Source organism: Hyaloscypha bicolor, assembly GCF_002865645.1.
Source record: "Hyaloscypha bicolor E unplaced genomic scaffold K444scaffold_86, whole genome shotgun sequence".
NCBI classification, from domain to species: Eukaryota; Fungi; Ascomycota; class Leotiomycetes; order Helotiales; family Hyaloscyphaceae; genus Hyaloscypha; species Hyaloscypha bicolor.
Window position 1 is genome coordinate 1029088 of NW_020194588.1, and position 26404 is coordinate 1055491.

Here is a 26404-nt window from a genome sequence, read left to right on the forward strand (position 1 = left end):
TATAATATAATGGCGGAATCGAGGCAATAGCCAGGGCTTAAAGATCCAAGAATCTCATATATTAAAAATACTAAGCTAAAGAGAAAAAGAAGAGAGAGAGAGAAGGAAAGGGAATAAAAAAAGGAAATACTAGCTAAAACTACTAAAACGCCGGCTAGCTAGGTAAAACTAGTTATATAATAGCTATTTCCCTAGCTAATACTATTATAATATTAATATTTATAAATATTAATTTATTTTTTATAATTTTTTTTAAAAAAAAACCCTATAATATATAGCTTTAATTAAGTTTTGTTTTATTATAAGTAATAATAAGCAAATATTAAATAAATATAATAATTTCTATTTTATTAAATATATTTTAAATATAATTAACTTTTATAAATATTTAAATATTATTTTATAAATACTTTTAAATTATTAAATAAGCTAATATAAAACTATTAAAGTTCTTTATATTTTTACTATATAAGTTTATATTTATTTCTTTTTAAAGAAAATAAAAACTAATATTATTATATAATAATTATTTATAAAAGCTATTAAATATTCTTATTTATGCCTTTATACTCCTTAGCTTGCTAAGACAAGAAGGGGCTTTGAAAAGCTTACTAGAAACTTTTTCGAGGCCCAAAAAAAAGAGGTCCTAGTCCGGGTTCAGTTAAGAGAAATTTGTTATATGATATCGTCTCACCTGATATTCTTGCCCGTTTCTGCACGTGGTTTCTCTGACGTATCTTTGGTGAAGTAATATAGCCTGTTAGGTTGAAATTATATTATTGTCTACTACCCTTACTCAACCCTTGTTATTCCTCCTGCGTTCAAACATGATTCTCAGATGCAGTCCAGTACAGATAGTGCCGAGTGGCAAGTTGTAAATCGACAGCGGTCGCTTGCGATTGAACTCCGCTGCTCGCGCCCCTTTAGTCATTGTTCCTTCACAGGGTACGCGCCCAAACATACAAACAACGGCACTAACTTAAAGAATATTCTGGGAACAGCTCGCTAATTCTAGAATCGTCAGTACTAGTAACCGGTTGGATGCAAGAAATACAAAAGTAAGTTCCAATTGTATGAGCGACACCTAACCTGTTACTTATCGTCTCGGGCGTGTTTACGGCAGATTGGATGTTTGCATCTATCACGGACGAGGGCGAGAAGAGAATCCGGAAATATTGGCCAAGGCAGATATTGTGTTTACCACCTACCATATGATCGCCTCTAGCACTGAAGGTCTCAAAGCTGAAAGTCCCCTGTTCCGAGTTTGCTGGTTCCGAATGGTGCTCGATGAAGGTATGCGAAATTTTATTCCCCCCTTTCAGACACAGCAAGTCCACTAATGTCCGACTCCGATGCAGTCCACACTATTCGCAGTGGTTCAATCAAGAAGTTATACCAGACCGCCGCGAGGCTTGACAGTAAGCTGCGTTGGTGCTTGACACACCTGTGCAGAACAAATTGGAAGATCTAGGCTCTCTTGTCTCTTCCTGCGCATTCCTCAGCTTGATACTGCAGCCACCTTCAGGAAAAATGTCATTCAACCTCTCATGAAAAGTACTGGCGCGGGATCAGAAAGTCTACGTCTCCTCCTCGACTCAATATGTTTGCGTCGTTCCAGAAAGCTTTTGGACCTTCCCGAGACCAATGTCAATGACAGGGTTCTCGAGTTCTCCGAGGCCCGAGAAGGAGCAGTACCTATCCGCTGAACTGTCGGTGTCAAAGGCGACCAAGTATCAAGCCAATCTTGAGAGCACAAAGAAAAGGTTCTTCGGAATTTTCCAGCTCGAGATGCGATTGCGACTGCTATGCAACCATGGTACATTCCAGGGGTCCCTTTCTCAGAGCACGAGTCTGATACAAGGGATCTCGAATTCAACACACAAAAGCCCAAGGATGATCGCTGCGATTATTGCAAGGTTCATTTATCTCAGAACGTGATTGACAGATTGTGGATGAGCTTTTCAAAGGCCACTTCACTGTCTGTGGTCATCTGTTGTGCTCACAGCGCCTCTCTCGATTCGAGCACGCAGTTGCAATATCTAAAGAAGAATCTGGACTTAGATGTCCGCTGTGCGATACTCGAATAAATGGATACTATCTGCAGCAAGGATGCCCTAATATAGCAGATGGGTTGAGCGAGAATGGTGTGTCGTCCAAAGTTGTAGGTCTTCTTGCAGACCTCGAGGAAAACGCCAGGGAAGGAAAGAGGTACGCCAAGTCTTGTATCCACTTCATCTGCATCAGAACAAGTTAATTCTTCTTAGTGTCATATTTTCGGGGTGGACCAAATCCTTGGATCTTATTGAACGCTCTCTGAGAATACAACTTCGATTCGAATGGATTGACGGGTCTTGCTCAATAACTGAAAGGAACCGAATTCTTGACGACTTCAAGAAGAACTCCAATACGCAGATATTAATAATAATAATAACAGGAACCGGAGTTATTGGGCTCAACTTAGCTATTGCAAATTTTGTATATATTATAGAGCAGCAGTGGAATCCTATAATTGAGAATCAAGCCATCGCCAGGGTCGTACGACTGGGTCAAAAGAAGAATGTGTCCGTGTCTGACCGTTTTCATCCTCAGAGTTGACATTAATATTGGCATATTATAGTAGTCGTTTGACTACTTCTTTATTACCATTATATTGCCGCCAATTCTGCTTTGGGGCCATAGCCTATAATAAAGGCATGCGTCCGTTCTCGCTCTCCAAGTTGGGGTTAACGCCGTCAATGGCAAGAAGTTATAATACTATCTTTTCATGACCTTCTTATATAGCTAAGGAGAGCGGTATACGTTCTTTTGAGTTCTTATAATCTGGTTTAATGCCTTCTGCTTTCAAGAGTAGTCTTATAACTGCTCTATGGCCCTTCTCAGCAGCTACTAATAGCGATGTCTCCCCCTTCTTATTTTGAGTATTTGGATCTATATCCTCGATTGCAAGAAATTGCTCTACTATTATAGTATGTCCGTTCTCTATAGCCAAGAATAACGGTGTTTGACCATGCCTATCTTTTGCGGTCAGATCAAAATGTTCTTTGGCGAGAAGGACTTTAACTATTATACTCTGGCCTGTTACTGCGGTGCGCAATAGTAGCGTCTGTTCGGAATTGCAGGAATATTGTCCTGACGACTTCGAGTCTGGGTCGATTCTTTCGTTATTCAGCAGAAGTTGGACAATTTCCTCGTCCTCTTTTTCAATAGCCCAAAACAAGAGCGTCCATCTGTGACCCTCCGTTCACCAATCCGAGCGATTTGCCAATCGGGGGCCCCGATTCCCAAATCGGACGCTACGATTAGGAAATCGCAGGTTCTTTACGATTCGGGCGTCCGATTAGGGATTCGGGGCCCCGATTCCCCAATCGGGTAATATTTGGGTATCGGGAACGAATAATAAAATAAGGATATATTAAAGATACTTCACCCATACTAAGCTTTACTGTCCACGCCTCCCACTATGTCTAGGTGCTACCTTAGCCCTTTTTGGTGCCCTCCCCTCCACTTAATTACCTGATTCTCCTTCTTTAGCTCTATTCTTACGTGCTTGCTTCTTAGCTACTTTCTTCTTTGCTCTCTCAGATGCCTTTCTAGCCTTCTGAACTAATGTAATTGAACTACGATTATTCTTCTTTGCCACTGCTTTAGAGAGAGTAATCTTATCCTTTTTGTGAACTACCCTAGTAGTAGGTAATTCAGGATAAGTCGATTGGGAGGTGATTTTATTAAGGGTACTATGCGGCCAGAGAGTAGTAAGTTCACTATACTTAGTAGCAAGCCGGTATCCCTATATTTATTAGCCTTAGTAAGTATATTTATATAGGATATATACGTACCTTCAAAGTTTTCTCCAGAACTCTTACTGGTATCCTTGCTATTTCCGTACCAAATCGATACTGTTTTGGTATCTGAAGCGTTATAATCTCTTAATCGGCAATTTAAGAGCCTTGGAATTCGCCTTCTTTACTATTTTCTCTTGCTGCTTCTTTATATGCTCCGTAACTCTCTTAGCCAGTTCAGATAAAATTATCTCCTTTGCCACTTTCTCTAGTTTAGCTTCCTGATTAATAAATAAGCTATCCTCTCCGTTCTCCTCTCCTTCTCCTTTAGTAACCTCAATTATAGACGATTCTCTACTCTTATTCCCCTCCCCTAGTGCCGTACGTATATACCGAGCATTCCCTTTATAGTCTTGAAAATTAGTAGGTGGCTTTCGTCCAAACTATATCTTATATAGCATATTACCCTTAGGTAAAGCAGAGGTAGGAGTAGTATTAATAACCCACGTAATTAATAGAAGTAATTGCATCCACGATTAGATACTAGTATCCGCTTATATAGCTTGCAAGCGCCTCTTGAATATACGATTAGCGATCTTAATAGAGCCTTGTAATTAAGGATAGTAAGCTCGTCTACGGATAATCTTTATCCCTCTTTGCTTACAGATCTCAATAACTTTGCCTTTGAACTCTCCTCTATTATTGCAAGCTAGAATAGAGATATATCTATTATTATTTAGCTATTTAATAAGCTTGTTTATAGCTTTGTCCGCAGTTTTAGCCTTAAGCCTACGGATCCAAATGAACTTGGAAAAGTGGTATTTTAATTACTAGATCCATATATATTCTCCGTCTGGATTATTCTATAATAGTATTAATGAAGTGTGAATAAAAAGGTTCGGAATTTTCGAAAAATCGTAAAAATCGCAGGAAAAGCTTAAAAACACACGAAATATACGAAATATAGGAAATGCAGGAATATAAGAGTAAATTACATGATTTAAAGGGCACTTATACGGAAGTTTATTAAATCCAGAACTATACGCTGGCCTGGAAAATGAGATTAGATAGGCTATACTTCTATATTATTCTTTTAAGCCTTCTCTTTATTATAGTAAGCGCATTATATACTAATCTATATATAATTATTACGGAATAGGCTATGCCAAATTTTCCGTATATACTCAAATATAGTCTCAGAGCCTATTATTTAATTAGTATAAAAATTAGTAGCTTTTAGAAGGGGGGGTTACTAACCAGGATATATTAATTTCTTATAAGTAGTAGTAAGAATCTCAAAAGCGTTATTATAGCAAATAGTATACCGGGCTGAAATAAGCTCTCTATATTAATTATTGTAGTATTCCTTGCGATATACCTGGCTGTCCTAAAGCTTATAGAGAGCGGAATCGTGTTTAATATTAGCCTGGTAGCGTTTCTCTGCCTTATTTCCATTAGGAAACGGAGCCTTCGGATTTTGTAACTACTATCTAATATCTATATATTTCCTAGTAGTAAGAATTTTCTTATTACCCCCTTTAGCAAGCCTCTGATCCCATATAGCTTCGTCTTTAGCAGACCAATTATTAGTAGGCTCTTTAGTAATAGGGGAGGGCAAAAACTGGGTGCCAGAAGAATGAGCCCCTGAAGTAGTAATATTAAAATATTGCTCTGCTCGCTTATATATATGCTAACGAGGCGTATACGGGGATAGGTATGAACGAAGGGTTAAAAGAGACATAGTAGAAGTGAGGTAATTAATTAAGAGGTATATAGAATTAGTGGTTGTGCTTGGAAAGTTGGTACTTGTACTGTAAACTATATACTATAAACTGTGTCTAGGTAGTAATAAGGGAGCAGAGGCCCTATACAGTGTGGGCAAAAACTACTCAAGCTACTCAAGCTACTCTAGAGTAGTCTTGAGTAGAGTAGAGTAGAGTTTGAGTAGCATAATATGGTACTTGAGTAGAGTAGAGTAGAGTACTACTCTAGAGTAACTCAAGAGTAGTCACGTGCAAGTCACGTAAATGTAATAAATTAATATTTATTTAATTATTAATAAATAAATAAGGCATATATTAAGCAGTACTATATAATTTAAGCTAGAGCTTATATAAGGCTACTTAAATACCACTTTTCTTCTATAAAAACCAGATTTCCCTCCTCGAAATCTTTCTTTTCCTGCTTTTTTTCTTCTCCTTCTACTTCTTCTAATTCGTCTTTAAATAACCCCCAGCTTTTTAAGTAAGATATTATCTTAATAGTACTCTTATTAAGTCTATTATGTAATTTAAATAATAAGAGTACCTTGAGAGAAGAGTTTGCCCTTAATAGCTAAGGAAGCCTAAGAATATATTAAGGTTCTACCTTACTTACCAAGCCTTGCCACTATTTGATTGGGCAGTTCAGTGGCGCTAGACTCGAGCCACCCCGGAGCCTTACCTAATTAGGCTAGCGTGTCACGTGTAACATCACGTGTTGTATCACGTGCATACTACTCAACTACTCTAGAATATTCTAGAGTAGTTGAGTAGAGTATTGAGTAGAGTATGAGTAGTGAGAAATTTATTTGAGTAGAATATGAGTAGGGCCCACTACTCTACTCTACTCTACTCATTTCCCACACTGGCCCTATATATATTTGGGAGCTCTAGAGAGATGTCTTTATTTCTATTATTACCTCCTTTAATATCTTAAATTAATAAATTAAACTTTAACCTATAGAATCAAAATATAAGGTGTGGTAAAGTAAAGAATATAGGGCTGAATGAGCTAGTAAATAGGGGGAATTTAGCTCCCTTAGCCCCGATACCGAAATATCGAGCGATTGGGAATCCGGGGCCCCGATTGGCAAATCGCTCGGATTGGTGAACGGAGGGTCACACATCCATTATTATCTTTTGCATCCGGATTAACTGAATCGAGACTCAAGAGCAGTTTGACGTAGGCGATTCGTGCGATGCGACCTCCCTCCGCGACATGTGATAGCGGTGTTCTACTCGGTGATTGTAGCAACGCCGTTGTGAGGAATGCATGCATAATTCGCCACTGCCTTCAGTCCAGGGCAAGGTTCTCTGAGATCGCCATTTCCAAGAGGGACAAGCGCGTGGTCTCCGGTGGTTGGGTCATATTTTTCTAAAGCAGAGAATCCAGGTGCAACTGGAATTGCCGAACGTCTGATCTTGGCATCTCCCTTGATGGAAGTTGCGATACCAGCAATTGTTTGTTTCTCTTCCTCGCTCACGGAGGGATCAAACATGTGAGATGGGAAGGCAATATTTCGGTGACACAGAAGGCAAGTGGCAGAAGGCATGATGAGTACTTCATGATGCGCAAACGTTTTTGAAAAATGTTGCACAGGAGATAAAGCTGAAGATAACCACAGTCTCCAGGACAGGAAGCGTGGGGTATATAAATGAGAAGGATATCTGTCTTAGTCACACTAAAGCATGGAATTGGTAATAGTGACGATGTCATTTTCCAAGCCCCTTAAATCAGCCCCTTAGTTGTCGGCATCCCGCCTGTGTTAAAGGAAAGTTTAGGTGGGCCTGTTATTTGGTGTGTTTAGAGTTCGGCCGGTGCAGTGTGGGCTCCGATAAATTATCGATCATAATTATTAATTAGTAATTATTATTAGCTAAGCAATTAATAGTCAATAGATATCGATAATTATTATTAATAAAAGTGGGCCCAGCTATTAAGCGAGTTCCATTACATGAATATCTCGCTTTCTAGTTCAATTATAAACCGATTAGTATATATATTTTAATATAAAAGTAGACTATTATTATTAGTATATTAAATAATTAGATTTGATTTAATTAGACCCCCCTACTCAAATCAAATTAAGTTAAAATCAAGCTAATTAAATTATACTTAATTATAATTAAAGATAATTAAAGATAATTAATTAGATTTATTACGTGATTATGCATATAACTCTAGAGCTTCGGAAGCCGAGATAAGGCTAAAATAAGATCTGGGCTAGCTATATTCAGTATTACTAAAGGCACTCTTTACTAAACCAGGCCTAGCGCTAATTAGTAAGCAAAGCTAAAGGCACTAGAACCTCTTTAATTTCCAGTATTATAGTAGTAGTAAAGAGCTTGAATTAAGCTAAAGGCTATCTGCTAGGCTAAGGAAATACTGGCCACATACTAAGTCACGTGCTATAGTATTACGTAGCTGGTATCATATAACAAAAACTAGTTTATTATTTTAGATTTAGACTAATTTTATACTCTTATATATACTTTATAGATTTTATTTATATTTTATTAATATAGCTATTAGTTATTTAATAATCTTTAGAAATGCCTAAGAAAGTATACTTTTATATTATTATATAATAATTATAATAAAAATTAAGCTAATTAAATTATACTTAATTATAGTTAATTATAATTAATTCTAATTAATTAGCCTTAACTATTTTTTAATATACTAATTATTATTATATTATTATACTTTTTAACTTTCTATTTAATAATCTATTATATAATATAAACTAGCTAGTATTTAATATATAATACTAAGATTTATATTACTATTTCTTTTAAAAGAATTAAAATTTTCATACTTTCTTTTATTCTCTCTTTAATATATAATAGTACTTTATTTTCTATTATTTAAATATAGCTTCTAAATCTGTTTTATTAATCTATTAAGCCTTTACTAATATAAACTTAACTTAATTCAAATCTAATTTCAAATAGAAAGAACTTATAAGAACTATTTAAGCTTATATTTATTTCGGATATTATGGGAGGGAAACTGTAATAAGACAAAAACCCATATAAAGTATACCAGAGCGCAAAACGTGACTTGATAGTAAAATAATAAATCAAAAGCATAAATAGTAAAGCATAAATAGTATATAGTATATAAAAGCTTAATTAATTAAATACTTATAAAGGATTATTCTCTAAGTCTATAGAAAAACCAGCTTTCTTATATAATTTCCGCAAGTCACGTGCCAAAGGCCACGGCCTTTATTATATGACCTAAACCTCAAAACCGCCAAAATAATATGATTTTTAATAAGTATAGCCTGCCATATTATATCTAATCCCCCATTTATTTATACTTATCCCCTAAGTACCAAAAATAATAGAAAAATCCTACTCAGAGTCCGAAATAACGAAATATTCAGGATCCTCCTCTATTAGTTAATCTAATTTCTTTTCCATATACCTAAAATAAGACTTATTACCCTTAAATAGTCTTATTTCGTACTCCCGAACTTGCTTAAAGGCAATCCGAACCCGCTTAGCCGCATTCTCACGCCAAATCCGATATAGTTCTCTATATTTATTAGCGTTCGCCTTTAACTATTACTTAATTTCCGCCTTTACTACAGGGTAATAAGGAGGCTTATTATAGCAAATCATATCGTAAATCGCACTAATATACTCTAAACAAATGGCTCCTTCAAATTTTATATTATCTATAGTATCCTTGAATTAACCTTTAATAGGAGGGGAAAGCTCTAGATAAGAGGCTTTAATAACCTTATAGGAGACTCCATTTTCGTATATTCCATTCTTAATAGTAACTAGACTTATTAGAATTATAGTAAAAGGCCTATTAAGTAGCAAATTATTATTAAGCTATCCTTTAACTTATATATTATCCGAGAATTAATACTTTCCCATAATTCCAGACTTATAGATTACCTAGCCAAAGGCATTTATTTATCTAGTTAAATAGACTATACTCGGAGTCTTTCCTCTTATTACTTTTAGTAAATACTTGCCTAATTCCTTAGCTACTTCCGGCTCAAATTTATTAGAAATAGAGGAGTAATTAATATCTTTAAAGAACTTCTTACTAAAGGTAGCGGCCTTCTTGCAGTCCGTAAGAAAAATATAGCTAATATTCCGATACTCTTTACTAAGGTAGAATTCGCTACTTAAAGCTTTAGTAGTAGCCAGATCTTTAGTATTGCCTTCGTACCAATTATAATTAATGTTTCCAGGAGCAAAGTATCGGGCTAGCTAAGGATAAGTAACTAGGTAGACAGGATACTTATTTAATACCTCGTGGAATCCGAGCCATATTAATGGATCTGCTATTAAAAGTTAAGAGGCTAAGATAAAGTAGCTATTACCAAGATCTCTATACTTTAATATATTATCTTTCCGGAGATAGAACTATAGTATCTCTATTTTTTCTATTAAGAGTTCTCGAATACTAAGCTTCTTAATCCATTTTAGGTAATTCTTCTTATAAATATGGCTATTTATACCTAGATTAGTAGTACTAGACTCAGGAACAGGAACTATAGTATTGAATTAGAGCTATAAATTTGGGCGGAATTAATTAGAAATATAGCGCTTGCGTCTATACTTCTTAATTTCCTAGGTCTTAAAGAAGAAATCCCATGTCTCCTTATCTATTCAAGTAACGGAAATATGCTTCTTGCCTTTAGTGACTTTATAGATCTTAGTAACTAGCTTTAGAGCGTCCTTAATTTCTCGCATATTAATAGAGAGAGCATTAGTAAGTTACTAAATATGTCTTATATAGGAAGCTTTAAGGAATTCATTATTAATTCCATAGTATTCCCGCTCATAAATAAGTCTCAAAACACTACTATATACTTCCTTAAAAGTATACTTATTTCACCGAGCAAGTATTAGCTTCTATTTAGCTAGTATCTTACAGGTGTACTAAATACCTTTATTAAGTTCTCCGGACTTAATATCCTTAGTCTTTCGCTTCTTGGTTCTAGATATAGTTATGAGAGTCTTTCTAGATAATATCTTTCCCTTTAGAATAAAGGGTTCCTTATTACTTTCCTCTATTTCACTAACCTTATGCTTGGTCTAGCACTCAGATCTCTGCTATCTATTAGGAGTCTTAGGCTTAGCTTACTCTCCTTCCTTGCCAGGCTTTTCTTATCTAGTTATACCAGTTCCGCTAGTCTTACTAATAGTTTTCTTACTAGTAGTTTTCTTACTAGGCTATATCGAATTAGCTCTATTTTTATTAGCTAAATCCAATTAAGTTAAAGCTAAAATTATAATAGGGGCCTATTCTTTAGGCTTATCTCGGAAAGCAGGAAAAGGCTCATTACTATAAACTCCCTTAATTAGGATTCCGGAAGTATTAAAGGTATACTATCTAGCTTTAAGGTTATTAGCTAATAGTGGCTTAAACTCTAATTCTCCAGGTTCTAATATAGCTTTAGTATGCTTAAGTACCTTGGTAATATCTAATTTAGTAAATATACTAGTATTTTAATGCTTCTTGTCCTTAATATACTCTAAAATAGCTTTATTAATTAACTAAATAGCTTCGCGTACTAAAGCTTTTGTCTTAAAGAAAGAATATAACTTCTTATAGATATTCTTGCCAAAGTTATTATAGACATTATTAATATATTAGCTAAAAGCTTTATTATATAGTATAATTCTATTTTATTCCTTAGTATTAAGACCATTTACTATAGTCTTAATCTTATTAAGCTTCTCTTATCTGCCTTTGGAAATGCCTTTAATAATATTCTCGAATTCCCTATTATTGGCTTAGTAGTTCTTTAGCTTCTCCTTAGTTAATCCTAGTCTAGTTCCGTCTCTAATAAAGGTTTTCTACTTTAAGAGCTCATTATACATGCCGCTTAGCTTATCTAGGACATTTGTATTAAATTCGGTAATTATAGCTATCTTTTCTAGTATTAGTAGGCCTTCTATAATTACCCAAGCTCCTTTAATACTCTGAACTTTAATACTATTAATCTATAGGCTTTTAATAATATTGCGGCTTATAAGAACTAGCTACTATGCTTTACTAGCTTAAGAAATCTGTACTTTGGCCATTTTATTATTCTTAATAAGTTATAAAGGTATTATTAGTATAATAGTTATAGGTTATAGAGTTAAAGGTTCTTGAGATTACGAGGATTTCTTTTAAGTATATTCCAAAATAAAAAGTAAATTAGAATAGTCTTGGATTACGTAAAGGCGTCACGTGTATTCAAGTTTTTCTTTCTTCCTAGTAAGAAAACAAAGCTGAAATAATAGTATATGTAATAGGGAAAGTAGGTATAATAATTAGGTATATTTAAGGTAATATAGTTATGAATTAGGAATAATTATAAAAGGTAAAATGTAGAGTTAGGCTTCTATTACGGAAAAGAATACGAATATATATGCCTAAGGGAATATAATCTAGGAAATAATTAAGGCAGGTTAAACTAAATAGTAATAATAGGGAAATAAGAAGATAATATAATAGAAATATAAGTATAGTAATAGTATTTAAAGTATTGGAATATAAAAGGAAATAATAAAAATTTCATGATATAGGTATGTCCCGACTTCCTATTTATTTAGAAATGTCCCTATTAACTCAAAGAATAATATAAAAGAAGAGAAATAATATAGGAAATATATAAAAGATAAGGTATATAAGTATACTAAAGATATTAGGAAAACATAAAGTAAGTATTAATAGAAAAGAAGTCAGAATAATAGGATTAAGAAATAACTCAGAATAAGGTATTACTTCTTCCGAAACTAATCCGTATTTATTTAGTACTTATTAAAGTCGACTTTATATAGTATAAAACTATTTAGTTAGTTAGGACTTTAAAATAATATCCATATTTACAAAGGTAATACTAAAGGTATCGGGATATATAAAAAGAAAAACTATAAGATAATATAAATGAGGTTTATAATATTATTATTAAGTTTGGAATAGTTAATATTAAAGTTAATATAGAATATGGAAAGATTAGATATCCTGAATTAGTATTAAGGATATAATATTAAAGGTGTCTTCTTAATTACTCAGATAATATTTAATAGCAGGGAATAGATTAATAGCAAGAAATAGCGAATTATACTAGCTTTTTAAAGAAATAATTAGTTCCTAGTAATGAAATAGTATTATAGTCAGAGAATGAGTTCTATATAAGAGAAGTTTTCTTATATAGAGATAGGAATACACGATATACTAATCAAGCCTCGGTATTAGTTTTAAGTATAGCCACGGTTATATTAAAGAGAAAATAGGTTTTCTAGTATAAGATAGGCTTTAAATAGGCAGATCCAGTTTATCTAATATCTAATAAATTCCCAGAATCACATATTATTAAATACTTTCGGAAATAACTATTAGGTTTAATAAGGTTTTCCCTTTTCTCTTATAGGGCTTCTAGTTTGGCTATTTCGTTTATATATAACTCCTAATTAAGAAGTTTATTTAGATATTATAAGGAAACTTATAATAGTAGTTCAAGTTAAAGTCAAGATCTATAGATATTATAGTCAAACTTTAGACTAGTATAAGCCGCGAGAATAGCTAGTTAAAAAGGCAAGTAGAGCTTCTAAAAAGTTTCTAGCTTAATAAAAAATATATAAAAAGGCCCTCTTTTTCCTTCTTTTCTCTTCCTATCTCTAAATATAATTACTATTCATATATTATAATTCGGAATCAAGAGTTTATAAGGTAACCTCTCGACCCCCTATTTATTTTCGTACTAAAAAAAATACTTTATATTTAATTCCCAAGATCTAGTAATAGAATCTCATATTAAGAATACTATCTAGTAATAGTAATTAGATAATAGTAAGAAATAAGTAATAGCAAAGTTCGTCCAATTTCCAGAATAATAGTCTAATAATAATATTCTCTAAAGATTATAAATAATAGTCGGAAAGAAAAATTAAAAGATATATAAAGAATTAAAGGTAATAAGCTTTATTCCAGGTCAAGAAAAGCTCCCATTATTAGATGCTTCCTCCTAGTTCTCTATAAAAGAGACATACTTTGCTCTCTCTAATTCCGGTAACTCTAGAATACGTATAATAATACCGGTAGCTTTCTTAATCTCTTAAGTACTATTTCGCTTATAGTACTCTATAACTACTTTCTTTTCTAGTTCTATATCTGTTTTAAAATATTTATTTACAGGTATATACTCGTTATTAACTTTGTCTTTAGGGAAATACCAGAATCCATCCCTTTTAATAAACTATTTGAGTCGATTTCCGGTATATGTCCTTTAAAATATAGTACTATTAAGCTCTTCTAGCACGTAGTACCCTTTTAGTTAATCTATATACCTTACTCTATACGGGCCAAGCTAGTAGTATAGCAGCTTCGTATTTCTTGACTTGTCTTAATTCATTAATTTAATATTATATGCGAGAACCAGATCCTTTTTGGAAATAGGCTTTAAATAAATCTAGTAAGTAGTATTAAATTACTCTTTTCCCTCTCGGTATTATCTATCCTTCTTTATTCTAGCTTCTTTAATATCTTTATCTCTTATCTATATCTGCTTTATACGTATTTCCAGAAGCATTTCTCTATTATAGACTTTATTTTATCCAAGTATTTTCCAGGTTAGAAAGCATATTTCTATAAGTAATATAGCTTCCCTACTATAGACCATATAAAAAAAAGTAAATCTAGTTAGTTTATATATAGTAACTTAATTAGTAAATAGAACATATAGTAGTAAATCTACCTAAGGCTTCTTTCTACCTATTATAAGTATAATAAGCACTTAAATAATTAGTTAATATCCTCTTTTAATTATGCCATTTCCTTTAGAATTATAGGCCAAAATAATAATTCTATTAATTCCTAGCTTATTAAGTTCTTGAATTACTACTTCTTTAAATTCCGATCCGCTATCTACCTTAAGCTATCTAAATAAACCATGCCTATAAATAATTTCTTCCTAAATAAACTTAGTAATCTTCTTACTAGTTAGGTTTTTCAAAGATCTAGCTTTAACTTATCCTGAGAAGTTATCTCTAGTAATAACTAATAAGTTATATCCTTTATAGTCTAGTAGTTTAACTATATTAATCCCAAGGTAATAAAAAAAAATATAGCTTTTATTAGATATAAAGCTTCTTCTTATCTTCTTTTACTCTTATACTAATAGACTTTATAGGCGTTTATATACTTCCGTATATAGTTATAGTAGCCTTCCTAGTAATAGTAGCTAGCCACTAAATAAAAAGTGCTTTCCCTTCCGGTATATCTAATCTTATTATATAGCTCCTTAATAATAATCTTCTTTTACTCTTAATTATTAATAATAAGTCAAGGTAAGTACGCTTTAAATATAACTCTCTATAGTAATTAATCTCTTATACTATAATTTAAAGCTTCTCTACTTAACTTTCGAAACTCGGCTCTAGATATTTCTTCTAGTCTAGAGAGTATTATAAGGTATTATATAATATTCTAGTATTATTCGGAATAGCTATTATCTAAAAAGTCTAGTAAAATAGTTAGGTTATTAAGTAAAGTATGGGAATTAGTATTATTATTTACTATTTTACTAGAAGTTATATATAAAAGGCCGCAGCCTTTGCCATATAACTTCCGGATTTTATTATTTTTTAATATTGCCAATTTGCTTCTAGATATAGTAAGGCTTTAATTATTAATCTCTAGTAACTAAATACTACTATCCAAATATCTAGTAAAGGTCTTAGGAATCTAATTCCTTAAAATAATATCACGTGACTAAACCAGAACTACTTCCTTTATCCGAATTTCTTACCTAATAGGCACTATTCTAATAGTATTAAGTTCTATTACTAATCATTTATTAATATCCTCGTTATCTTTAGTATTGCCTTCTTATTATAAGTGTCTTAATAATCTATTAGTAGTAGTATACTTAATTCCTTTAATATACTTGACTTTAAAGTCAAATAGTTGAATTTATACTAGCTAGCGAGTAACCAAAGCTCTAGGAAGATCCATAGCCGCTTTACTTAGCTATATAACAAGTATATTAGCGTTTAGTTTAAGGATAAAGTAAACTTCATATAGCCAGAATTATACTTTTTATAGATACTTTACTAGCCCTCAGTATTCTCTCTTAGTAATATCATATTTCTGTTTAGTATTATTCCAGATTTCAGACTTATATTATATAACTTTCTTTTTTCCTTTATTATTATATTAACCCAGAGTTCTATCTTATCTATTCAGGCTAGTATTTACTACTAATATAATTATTCCCTAACCTTCTAATAAATTATAGTATAACTTATAGAGTATTAGAGTAGTAATAAGCTTTTCTTAAAGAATTCGCATAGCTTGCTTTTATTTATTATTCTAGTTCCACATTATACCTTTCCTTATTAAGTAATAAATAGGTTTAGTAATAATTATAAAGCCTTTAATTTAAATATGGTAGTAAATAATAATTTCAATAAATGCCTTGCTTTTAGTTATACTATTATAACGCTCCTATCTCAAGATCTTAGTAATTTCTGAGCTTAAAGGGCTTTTTCCAAGTACTTTATAAATAAAGCTAATAATAACTATACTATTATAATAGAACTATGATTTTTCTCTAATACTAGCTCTGGCTTATTTAACTCTATTTAAGGTTATATCTAGGTTTTAAAGATATTCGAATATAAAACACTAAATTCCAGGTAAAATAAGCTGCCTATTATAGTCTATATAAGGCCTCTTGACTCTAATATTATTAATAAATAATATAGTAATTTTGGGAAATAAATTCTCTAGAATAGTTATAATAACTTATATAAACTATATAACGGAATTAGTAGCTCTCTAAGATAGTATAGTTATTCTTAATAGCCCCAGAGGTATTATAAATACAGTCAAATCTCTACTATAAGAATCTAGTATAAGTTAATTATATCTAGAAAAGAAATTAATTAGAGAAATATAAGTATATCTAGCAAATTCCTCCGAGATCTCATTAGTAGACGGGGATAGGTTAGTGTCTTATAGGATTACTAAATTTATCTTTATAGCGGCATTAATTAGTCTATAAGTCCTAGTAACCTTCTTTATAACTAAGAACTATGAATTTCGGTAAGGTCTATTATATTTCTCAAGAACTCTATAATCTAAGCATTCTAATAGCATTTTCACTATTACTAGTACTAGAGCTTTGGGACATGGGAAATTCTTCTCTTGCTAGGCCTTATACTTAATAGTCTTAATTAGAATAGGTAGGCTAATATCCTTATAAACTTTTCCTACTTCTTTCTAATTAAATATAATTATACCTTCTTAATTAATTATTAATTCTTGGAATATAGCCAGTTTCTCTTCCCAGAGCCAGTTACTAATATCTAATTATTTAAGGCATTCCGGAATAAGTCATAAATCTCTTAAAATAGCTAATATCCTTAGTAAAAAATAATTCTTATATTTCCCAGTATACTCCTATAGGTATTCTCTAGCTTTGGATCTCTCAAACTAGTCCGGACATCTACTAGGGCCTTTTCTAGTTCTATTATTAGTATCTACTAGTCAAATCTTCTTATTCTTTATTTTATATACTCCCGTAACTAGAAATGAACTATAGTTATTATCTTTTTCTTTAAGAGCCATAGCCATTTTCTCTAGTATTCTTTTCGTCTAATCTCCGGAATTTATAACCTTCCTACTTAGCTCTTTCCTAGTTAGGTATAAAGAGCGCCTTTTTGTCCGGTATTTTAATATATCTTTCTTAAGCTCTCACATATTCTAGAATCCTTCCTAGTCTTGGGTTCTATATTTCTTAGCTTCGGAAATATATTCCTTTATTATTAGGAAATACTACTTTACTTCTTTTTCAGAAATATTTTTACTTAATACCCCTTTTACTTCTTTTTCTATTAAATCCGGAACTACTCTTAATAATACTCTAATTAGAGCTTTTTCTGCTTTAGTTTCTCCAAAAATATTATTAATTTCCTAAACTCCTAAACCTAAAATAAAAGAATCTATAGGAAATCCCGGTATCTTCCTATTTCCCCTAATATTACTACCGGTTATAATACCAGGCTCTATTTTCCCTCTTTACCTTCCGTTTCCTACTTCGTATTACTCAATTTCTTTACTCTAGGAGCTTAATACTCTTGAACTATTACTTTCTTCTATTTCCCGGTATTCTTTAAAAATAGAATAATTATAATAGTACAGGTATTCTAATTATCTTTAGGGTTAGTAAACCTTCTATTTCACGATTTATTACTCCTATATATAATATTTATCTTTATTTTTACCAAGAATAATTAACTAAGCAGGATCTTTAGAGCTTTTTTAACTAGGAAAAACGTATCTTTATATCCTATTCTATCTATAATCTTAGCTCTAAGCTTTACTATTCCTGTAAATCCAAATTCTGCCCTAGTAATAATAGATATTTAATAATCTATAGTATTATATACTACTTTACTAATATTTCTAGAGATCTTTTTAGGGAGAATATTAACTTTAGCTCTAGTATTAATTATTCCTTTATATTTAATACTTCCTTAAGGTCCTCGAAATACGAATTGGAGGCATAGAGATTACACGATATATTTATAAGCTAGTAATATCCGAATATTAATACTATTGCCTTTAAATTAAATAATTCTATTAGTATTAGGTACCTGAGCTAGTATTTCTAATCCCTTAAATATTTTATTTATTATATGAGCCATAGCCGCTAGCTCCGCAGATCTTCTAGTATATCTAACTATACTTAATATAATAGTATTTCTCATTTATAAAATAGTAAGGTAGGGAGTATTATCCTTAATTCATTAGTTCTAAAGTATAATAGCTAGATCCGGCGTTTTTAAGGCATTAATAAGTATTCTTATTCCTTTCTAAGTCTTTAGAAGTGGAATAGTTACTTTCTTTAGTAATCTTATTAGAATTTCGTTAATTTTAGAAGTCCTATACTTATTATAGTCAAGAATATACTAAGTTCCCAATTCGTCTTATTTATTCCCAGAAGCATTAATATCCATATCCTTAGCTAGGCTATTTCCTTATCTATTACTTCTTAGAGTAGTATTTTTCTAGCCTCTTATATGGGATAGCTTCTCTTCTACTCTAGCTCGTCTTTAGAAAACCTCTTTAGCTATTTCTACCTCTTTTCCCTTTTTTCTTAATAAGAAACCTATTATAGTATTAATAGAAACGCTATTTATAGCTAAATCTTAGTACTATTTATTAATTCCAGAACCTAAAGTATTAGTAATTCCAATGCAATTTCCTCTAAGGCAAAGTAGCTATTTAGATTTCCTAGATATAACTTACTTGCTTTTATATATAGATTCCGGTTAGCTAGTTCCCTTTTCTCTTTCTTGCCTAGTAAACTAGGTATTTCCTATTAATCTCTGGATATTTTTGGGTCAAGTATTTAAGTTATAGTTAAATTCTTTTCCTCGGACTTGGGAAATAATTTAGTTAAACTACTAGCGCTTACTAGTAAGGAAAAAAGAAATGCTTTCTTATCTAGGCTTAAATAGCCTTTTATACTATCTTTTATTAAATTAGTAAGTATATCCATAATTTATAAGCTCTTCTATTAGTAGGTAATAGAACTAAGAGATATAGACATATTCTGGGTTAATGTTATTATCCTTGTCCCTGCTATAGTACCTATAGCAAATTCGTTCTCTCGGTTCTGGGTTTATACTATAGGCCGCATTAACTTGAGTAGTATTTTCTAATTATGCTTAAGACTAACTTCCCCCAGAATATGGTTATTCAGATTCTCTACTTATTTTAGCTCGACTATTATAGCTACTATAGCATTCTCTATAACCTCTACTATGACTTCTAGTATATCCTTCCCAAAGACCCGAATTATACTTACTAGGTTATTAATATTATTATACTTATTATAGTTAACTAGATTATATAAACAAGCTACGGATATTCTCCCGAATTATAATAGTGGCTATATTAAGTTATCTCTATAGGTTCTCTTGAGTTACGATAATAATAAATAGTTTTTCTAGACTCCTTACTAGCTAGTTAATATTATCTCCCTTGGGTTTACTACTTTTAGTGAGTTTCGCATAATTAGCTACAGGTTAGGTTCTCTTCTTACTTATACTTATAATAGTTTCAAGAAGCATAGTAAAAGGGACCGGTAAAAAGTAATTATCTTCTAGTTTAGGAACTATATTATAAACTACTATATCTAAGTATTCTTATCTAAGTCTAGATATATCTGGGTTATTAGTAATATTAAAACGGCATTTCTTCTCTTTATACTAATAGAATATTACTACTTTCTCATATATCTTACTATATTTATAGGTAGAAACATTTATAGGCTCAAAGTTCGTATTCTTAAGAATATAATCCCTTACTAGAATAGATAATTCTCTCATGAATTCTCGATACTAAGTAATTTCATTTATCTTTTTCCTTTTTAGTAATTCCTTTAATATTCTATTAAATATATTAATATAAGACTTGGAAGAGATTTCTTTATTCTGGGCTTATATAATAATCTAATTAAGAAAGTCGCGGCTGATTTTGAGTGTTTCCCAGTTATACTCTCGGAATTCCTTTAGTAAGGCCTTAAAGAACTTGGTTTCCTAGTAATCTCCTGGGTTATTAGTATAATACTCTAGTATAGCCTTAATCTAATCCTTGTAAATAGGAGAAATATAATGAATAATTCTCTCTCTTTTAATATTATTAGGAATATAATAGTCCTTATATATATCCGTATATTATTCCAAGAATATAGAGATATTACTTCCCTAAAACCATAGTACTTCAGGAGCTCCCGCAAGCGGCAGGTTTAAACCCGGCACTAGTACGTACTTATTCTTAGCCATAATAATCTCAATAATTTCTTTTATAATTAATTATAGAGTTTCCGTACCTAAGACTTCTACTAATAAGGTTCCTAAAAGGCTAACTTCCCGTTTAAACATGTCTTTTGGTTTGGGAACCGGGATTAGAGAGAAACCGGTTAATAATAACGGACATAATCTAGGTTTGAGTTTTGGTATTAGTAATAATATAGTAATAGTTTTTCTAGTCTTATTTCTATTACTCATGCTTTCTTTTCTGCTTTATTAGCTTAATGCCTATAGTATTTTCTCTTAATTTCGCCAAACTAGGCATATTTTATAGTACTATTAATAAACATAATAAAAATAATAATAATAAAAACGATTTCTCTAATTCCGCTATTTTCTCTAATTTCTCTGAATTTTCCTTATTATTTCTACTTAGTAACCTCCTCTTTCTCTAGAGGCTTCTCTAATTTATCTATATAATTTCTTATTTCCGATTTCCTTTTAATTCTTTCCGATTTCTGTTTACTATCTTACTTAAAATTAAGGGCATTCCCTATTTTGGGTATTCTCTTCGAACTTAGGAGCAAGCTTTACTACTAAGATTAAAGCTACTTTAATTCCGACCTTTATTATAACTAAAAATAATATATAAATTAATAGTATAATCTTATTTCCGTGTACTAAAGTCTATTTCTAACTAAGATCTAACTCATACTATCTTAGTATAATATTTCCTATTCTATTTCCTTTGCTTTTTTTCCTTTTATAATTAGCTTCTATTTCCACTATCCCTGTATACTATACTAGTAACCACATCTTATAGCTAACTCGTATCCAAGTTACTAGGTACGTCGGAAATTAACGTGAAATACTGAGATTAATGCTCATATATTCTTAATATTTCGGCCTTAGGCTTAAGGTATTATAATAGCCCTTTTTCTCCCCTAACTTGCTAAGCTAATAATTCGCCTTATAGATATCCCTCAGAACTTCATAAGAGTATTACCTTAACTACGAAGTTTCTATACTCCCTGTATTACTTATTATAAAATATGTGAGAGGGAAACTATAATAAGACAAAAACCTATATAAAGTATACTAGAGTATAAAACGTGACTTAATAGTAAAATAACAAATCAAAAGCATAAATAGTAAAGCATAAATAGTATATAGTATGCAAAAGCTTAATTAATTAAATACTTATAAAGAATTATTCTCTAAATCTATAGAAAAACCAGCTTTCTTATGTGATTTCCGCAAGTCACGTACAAAAGGCCGCGGCCTTTGCCATATAACCTAAACCTCAAAACCGCCAAAATAATATAATTTTTAATGAGTACGGCCTGCCATACTATAATATCCAAATATAAAAGAACTATTTAAATACTATTATTATTTTCTTTATAAAAAGAAAAATCTAGTATTTATTTATTTGACTTTAGTCTTTACTAATTAATATAATTATCTCAAGTTAGTATATAATATTACTATTAGAAATAGATTAGAAATTAGCCTACTTTAATTAAAAGTAATTAATTAGTTATAATAGCTTTATTTAAAAATAAAGTTATCTGGCCAAATAACTGAAATTAATATATATATCTTTTAATAATACTTTAATCGGGCAGTAATTTATAAAGCTTTAATTTTATTAATTATTATCTATAATTTATCTTTTTAAATAGTTAAATAGCCCGAATTTCATATCTTTTATTAAATACTTAATCCAGAATCTCAGTTCTTTCTTTCTATAACTTACTTTTATATAAAAAAAAAGTTTAGAAAATATTAGATTAGCTTAAAGAATATTATATAACGAAAACTCTAATTTATAGTTTCAAGTATTTATCTTGCTTTTAATATCTGGACTTTTCTATAAAAAAAAATTTTTTTAGGTATTATTATATATTTTATTAAATAATAAAATAAGAATTATATAAAGGCCTTTCTAGCTCTTTATATAATACTAGATTATTTAGGAAAAAACTAATTTACGGTTTTATAACCTGTACTTTAAAACTATAGTATTACTAAATAACTTAAAGCTATTATTAGTAATAATATTAGTATAAATAGTATATTATATTAAGCTATTTAGGCTTATTTATTAAAAGAAAAAAAATTAGAATAAGATATTTTATAATAATAGATTTATTATCTAGAATATATTATTAACCTTTTTATATAAGCCTTTTTATTTTATAATATCTTTATAAATAGAGAATTAGAAGTATTTAATAAATAAGAGAACTTAAGAGATTTAGAAGCTCTATTAAATAATAAGAAAAAAAAATGCGACTTTTAGAACTATTAGGCTAGCTTTATAATATTATTATATATATTTATTATTTTTTTAGTTATATTACCAGATTTAAAGCTTTTACTAAAAGAATAATTTCTTTTAATAATTAAATATAATAAAATAGCTAATATATAATACTTAATATTACTTTCTAGTAATATACTTATTTTAATATCTATTATAAGAAATATTTTATAGACCTGAAATTAGATTATTTTAGTCTAGAAAACTAGAAAAGGCTTTAGATAATTTCTATTTTTCTTAAATTATTTTATAGAGCTATTTTTGAAATTTAAAAAAATATTATAATTATTAATTAAGTATTTTTTATAATAGATATTTTAATTCAAGTATTTAATAGATTATTAGTAAATAATAATTTTTATACTAATCTTTATACTAATCTTTATACTAATCTTTATACTAATCTTTATACTAATCTTTATACTAATCTTTATACTAATCTTTATATTAATTTTTATTACTTAATTTAATAAAACTAATTATAGTATAATAGAATATATATATAAATAATAAAGACTTTTATATTCGAATTTAAAAAAAAAATAAGGGGTTTTTAATATATATTACTATAAGTTTAATAATATATCTTTTTATATTATTACTTTTATATTTCATTCGAATTACTATATAAAATATATTAGAATTAATTAGAAGAAAAAATGAATTTAGCTTATTTTAACTAAAATTAAAAAGCTTTAGAAGAAATATTAAGATTAGATATCTATTTCTAATAGTTTAATATTAGTTAAAGAAATTAAATAGCTAATAGAAAGAGAACTAGACGATTTTAATAGAATTACTTAGATATTAGAAAAATATATATAGCTAGTAAGTTAAAATAAATACAAGAATTATTATTAGAAAAAGTTATATAATATTAGGGACTTATTTATACTTTAATAATAATATTAAGATATATAAAAAAGATATTAGCTAAAGCTTTTATTTATAGAAATTAATATTCTCTTAATTCTAGTAATAAATATTAAAGTAAAATAAATCTTTTTAGATACTTATTATATAATATTATAAGATAGAACTTAAATAATAATTAAGATTTTAGAAATAGTAAAATATTTGAAATATTAGAAAAAAAAATAGAATTTTAAATATTTTTATTAATATTAATAAAAAATAATAAAATTAGTATAAAAATTAGTATAATTATAATTGTTTTCTTTATAATTTATAATTACTAGTATCTTAAAGATATAATATCTAGCTAATTACTACTTTTATTAAAGAAGTTTCTCAAATATTATTAAATAGTTATAATATCTTCTATAACTTATAATTTAGAATTAGATAGAAAAATATATTAGTATAAGCTATTCTTTAGTTTCTTTCTAATATATACTAATAGTATTATTACTTTATAGCCTTTTTAAGATTTAATAGAAAAGTAAAAACTAGTAGTATTTAATTTAGCCTCGAATTCTAGCTACTAAATAATAGAACTAGGAAAGTTAATTTATTTATTATTTCCTTATATTTAATGAGTTAAGTTTCTTTAAATAGTCTTTTTACCTAATATAAAGAATTTAGTAAAATTAATAAATATAATATAGTTATTATATAATAATTAGTAATTAATATAAAAATAAATAAAATTTATATCTGCTATATAATAATCTAATTTTATAGAATAAGAATTTCTTCTTTTTTTACTATATTTCCTACTATATTATAAACTTAATATATTTGTATTTCTATTTTAGTTAGTTTTATACTAATCTTTATACTAACTCAAAAAGAGATTATATATTTTAGTTAAAGCTCTTTATATTCTATTAGCCTTTTCTTTTATTTTATTATCTGAAATTTATTTAATCTCTTTCTTTTAATTAAGCTTTTCCTTAGTTTTCTATATTTCCTTAAACTATATATTATTCTCGGAGTTATATTTAATATCTTTTTATATCGGGTTACTATTATTTCAAGCTATATATAAGCTACTATATTTACTATAGTTAAATAATTATTTATTTAATTTCTAATTCTTTTTTTATTCTTTTCTAAAGCCAGATTAGTATAAAGATTAATATAGAAATATTCTGAAAATATCTTTTTAATTTAATACTTATAGTAAAGTACTTTTATATATTATTAAGCTTATTATCTTATATTTTATTATTATAATTATATCTTAATCTATTACCTTTATTTTTTAATCTTAATATAAATAAAGTCTTTTATAAAAGCTTTATTATATTTATATACTTTTATAATATTTAGGTTTTAAAACAAATCTATTAGTACTTTTATTTTATAAATAATAGTATAAATAGATCTAATAGAAGAGGCTAGTTAAGATATTATATTAATACCTAATATACTAATATTAGAGTTATTTTTGGCTTAAAATAGCTGAAATATAAAGAATATATTCTGGCTACTATTCTATAATATTATAATTAATATAAAAAGTAGAACTATTTCTATAATTAACTTATTATATAATATATACTCTTTAGCTCTATCTCTATTTATAATATATTTCCCAGAGAACTAATATAATATTAAGCCTAGTTCTCTATCTAATTAATGCAATCTCGCTCTCTTTATTTTATTACCTAAACTAATTAAGCTCTGAAATAAGTCAGGCTACTCGCTTCTTAATAGCTCTAATATTATATTTCCAAGAATCTGTATTTTTTAGTGAGTTTACTTAAGGCAAGCCTTTAACTAAGCTTTTACTTTTATATTAACTATTAATAATAGAGTACCGAAATTATATTAAATATAAGGTAAAACTTGTAATCGTTATATTATAGTATAAACCGGGCTTATAACTAATATAAAAAGTAGAACTACTTTTATAATTAACTTATTATATAATATATATTCTTTAGTTCTATTTCTATTTATAATAATAATTAATATATAAATTAATATAATATAAATATAAACTTATCTCAGGCTCTAGAAATAATTTATTAATAATTAATAATATTTTATAATTACTAATATATTTGATATATTAATTATAGTCTATTATTATAGAATATATTATAAAAATAATTTATATAGAAATTAGTAAATTAATTAGTATATTAGAATACTAACTTATAGATTATAATATAGAATTATATAATAGTATAGTTAAGTAATTAAAAAGAGATTAAAAGGTAAATAAAATAAAATAAAATAAAATAATTTACTTTTAAGATATATAAAAAAAATTTTAAACTATTATCTTATTTTTCTCTATTACTTTACTTTAGCTAATACTCTTCTTTTAACTATATTACTTTAATTCCTTAATTAATTCTTTCTATAATATATCTCTTGCTTTATATTAATTACTTTACTAATTAAGATATAGTAATTATAATCTCTAGTTAATTATTTAATTATAGTATAAACTAAGTAAACTAATAGCAAATATTTTATTTCTAGAAAAACTTCTATAAATAAGGCTCTAAAAAAACACTTAATAGAAAAGGCTATATTACTACTATTATATAAATAAAAAGAAAATATAGGTTTAGATCTAGTAATTAGTTAATTAGTAGAAATATTAGTATATTTATTAACTGAATTTATAGCTAAGGCCTTTCAAGAAATTAAAAAATATTAGAAGAATACTAAGTTATTAATTCTAAAGATACTATTTTAATAATTAGTAAAGGAAATTCTGGCTCAAGAAAGTAAATAAGATAAATATATTTAAGCTTCGGCTTTATATGCTTTATAAGAGTTTATAAAGGCGCTTCTTATTATAAAGTTTGAATATAAGTTATTTTTCTTAA

At 28.8% G+C, this 26404-nt stretch overlaps 2 protein-coding genes across 2 annotated transcripts; one reads left to right on the forward strand and one right to left on the reverse strand.

Annotated features, from left to right (window-relative positions):
• Nucleotides 1-1211: 1211 nt before the first annotated feature.
• K444DRAFT_630261 (uncharacterized protein) lies at nt 1212-1706 on the forward strand (the record flags this gene model as incomplete). The annotated part of the gene is made up of 3 exons (XM_024883181.1): nt 1212-1293; nt 1323-1418; nt 1453-1706. 3 exons carry the CDS (start codon nt 1212-1214, stop codon nt 1704-1706), a joined length of 432 nt encoding a protein of 143 aa, XP_024736390.1.
• A 1067-nt stretch (nt 1707-2773) lies between these two features.
• Nucleotides 2774-6818, reverse strand: K444DRAFT_530059 (ankyrin; the record flags this gene model as incomplete). Its single annotated transcript, XM_024874869.1, has 2 exons — nt 2774-3235; nt 6663-6818. The coding sequence occupies 2 exons, from the start codon at nt 6816-6818 to the stop codon at nt 2774-2776; spliced, it is 618 nt and encodes a 205-aa protein (XP_024736391.1).
• Between the last annotated feature and the right edge of the window lie 19586 nt (nt 6819-26404).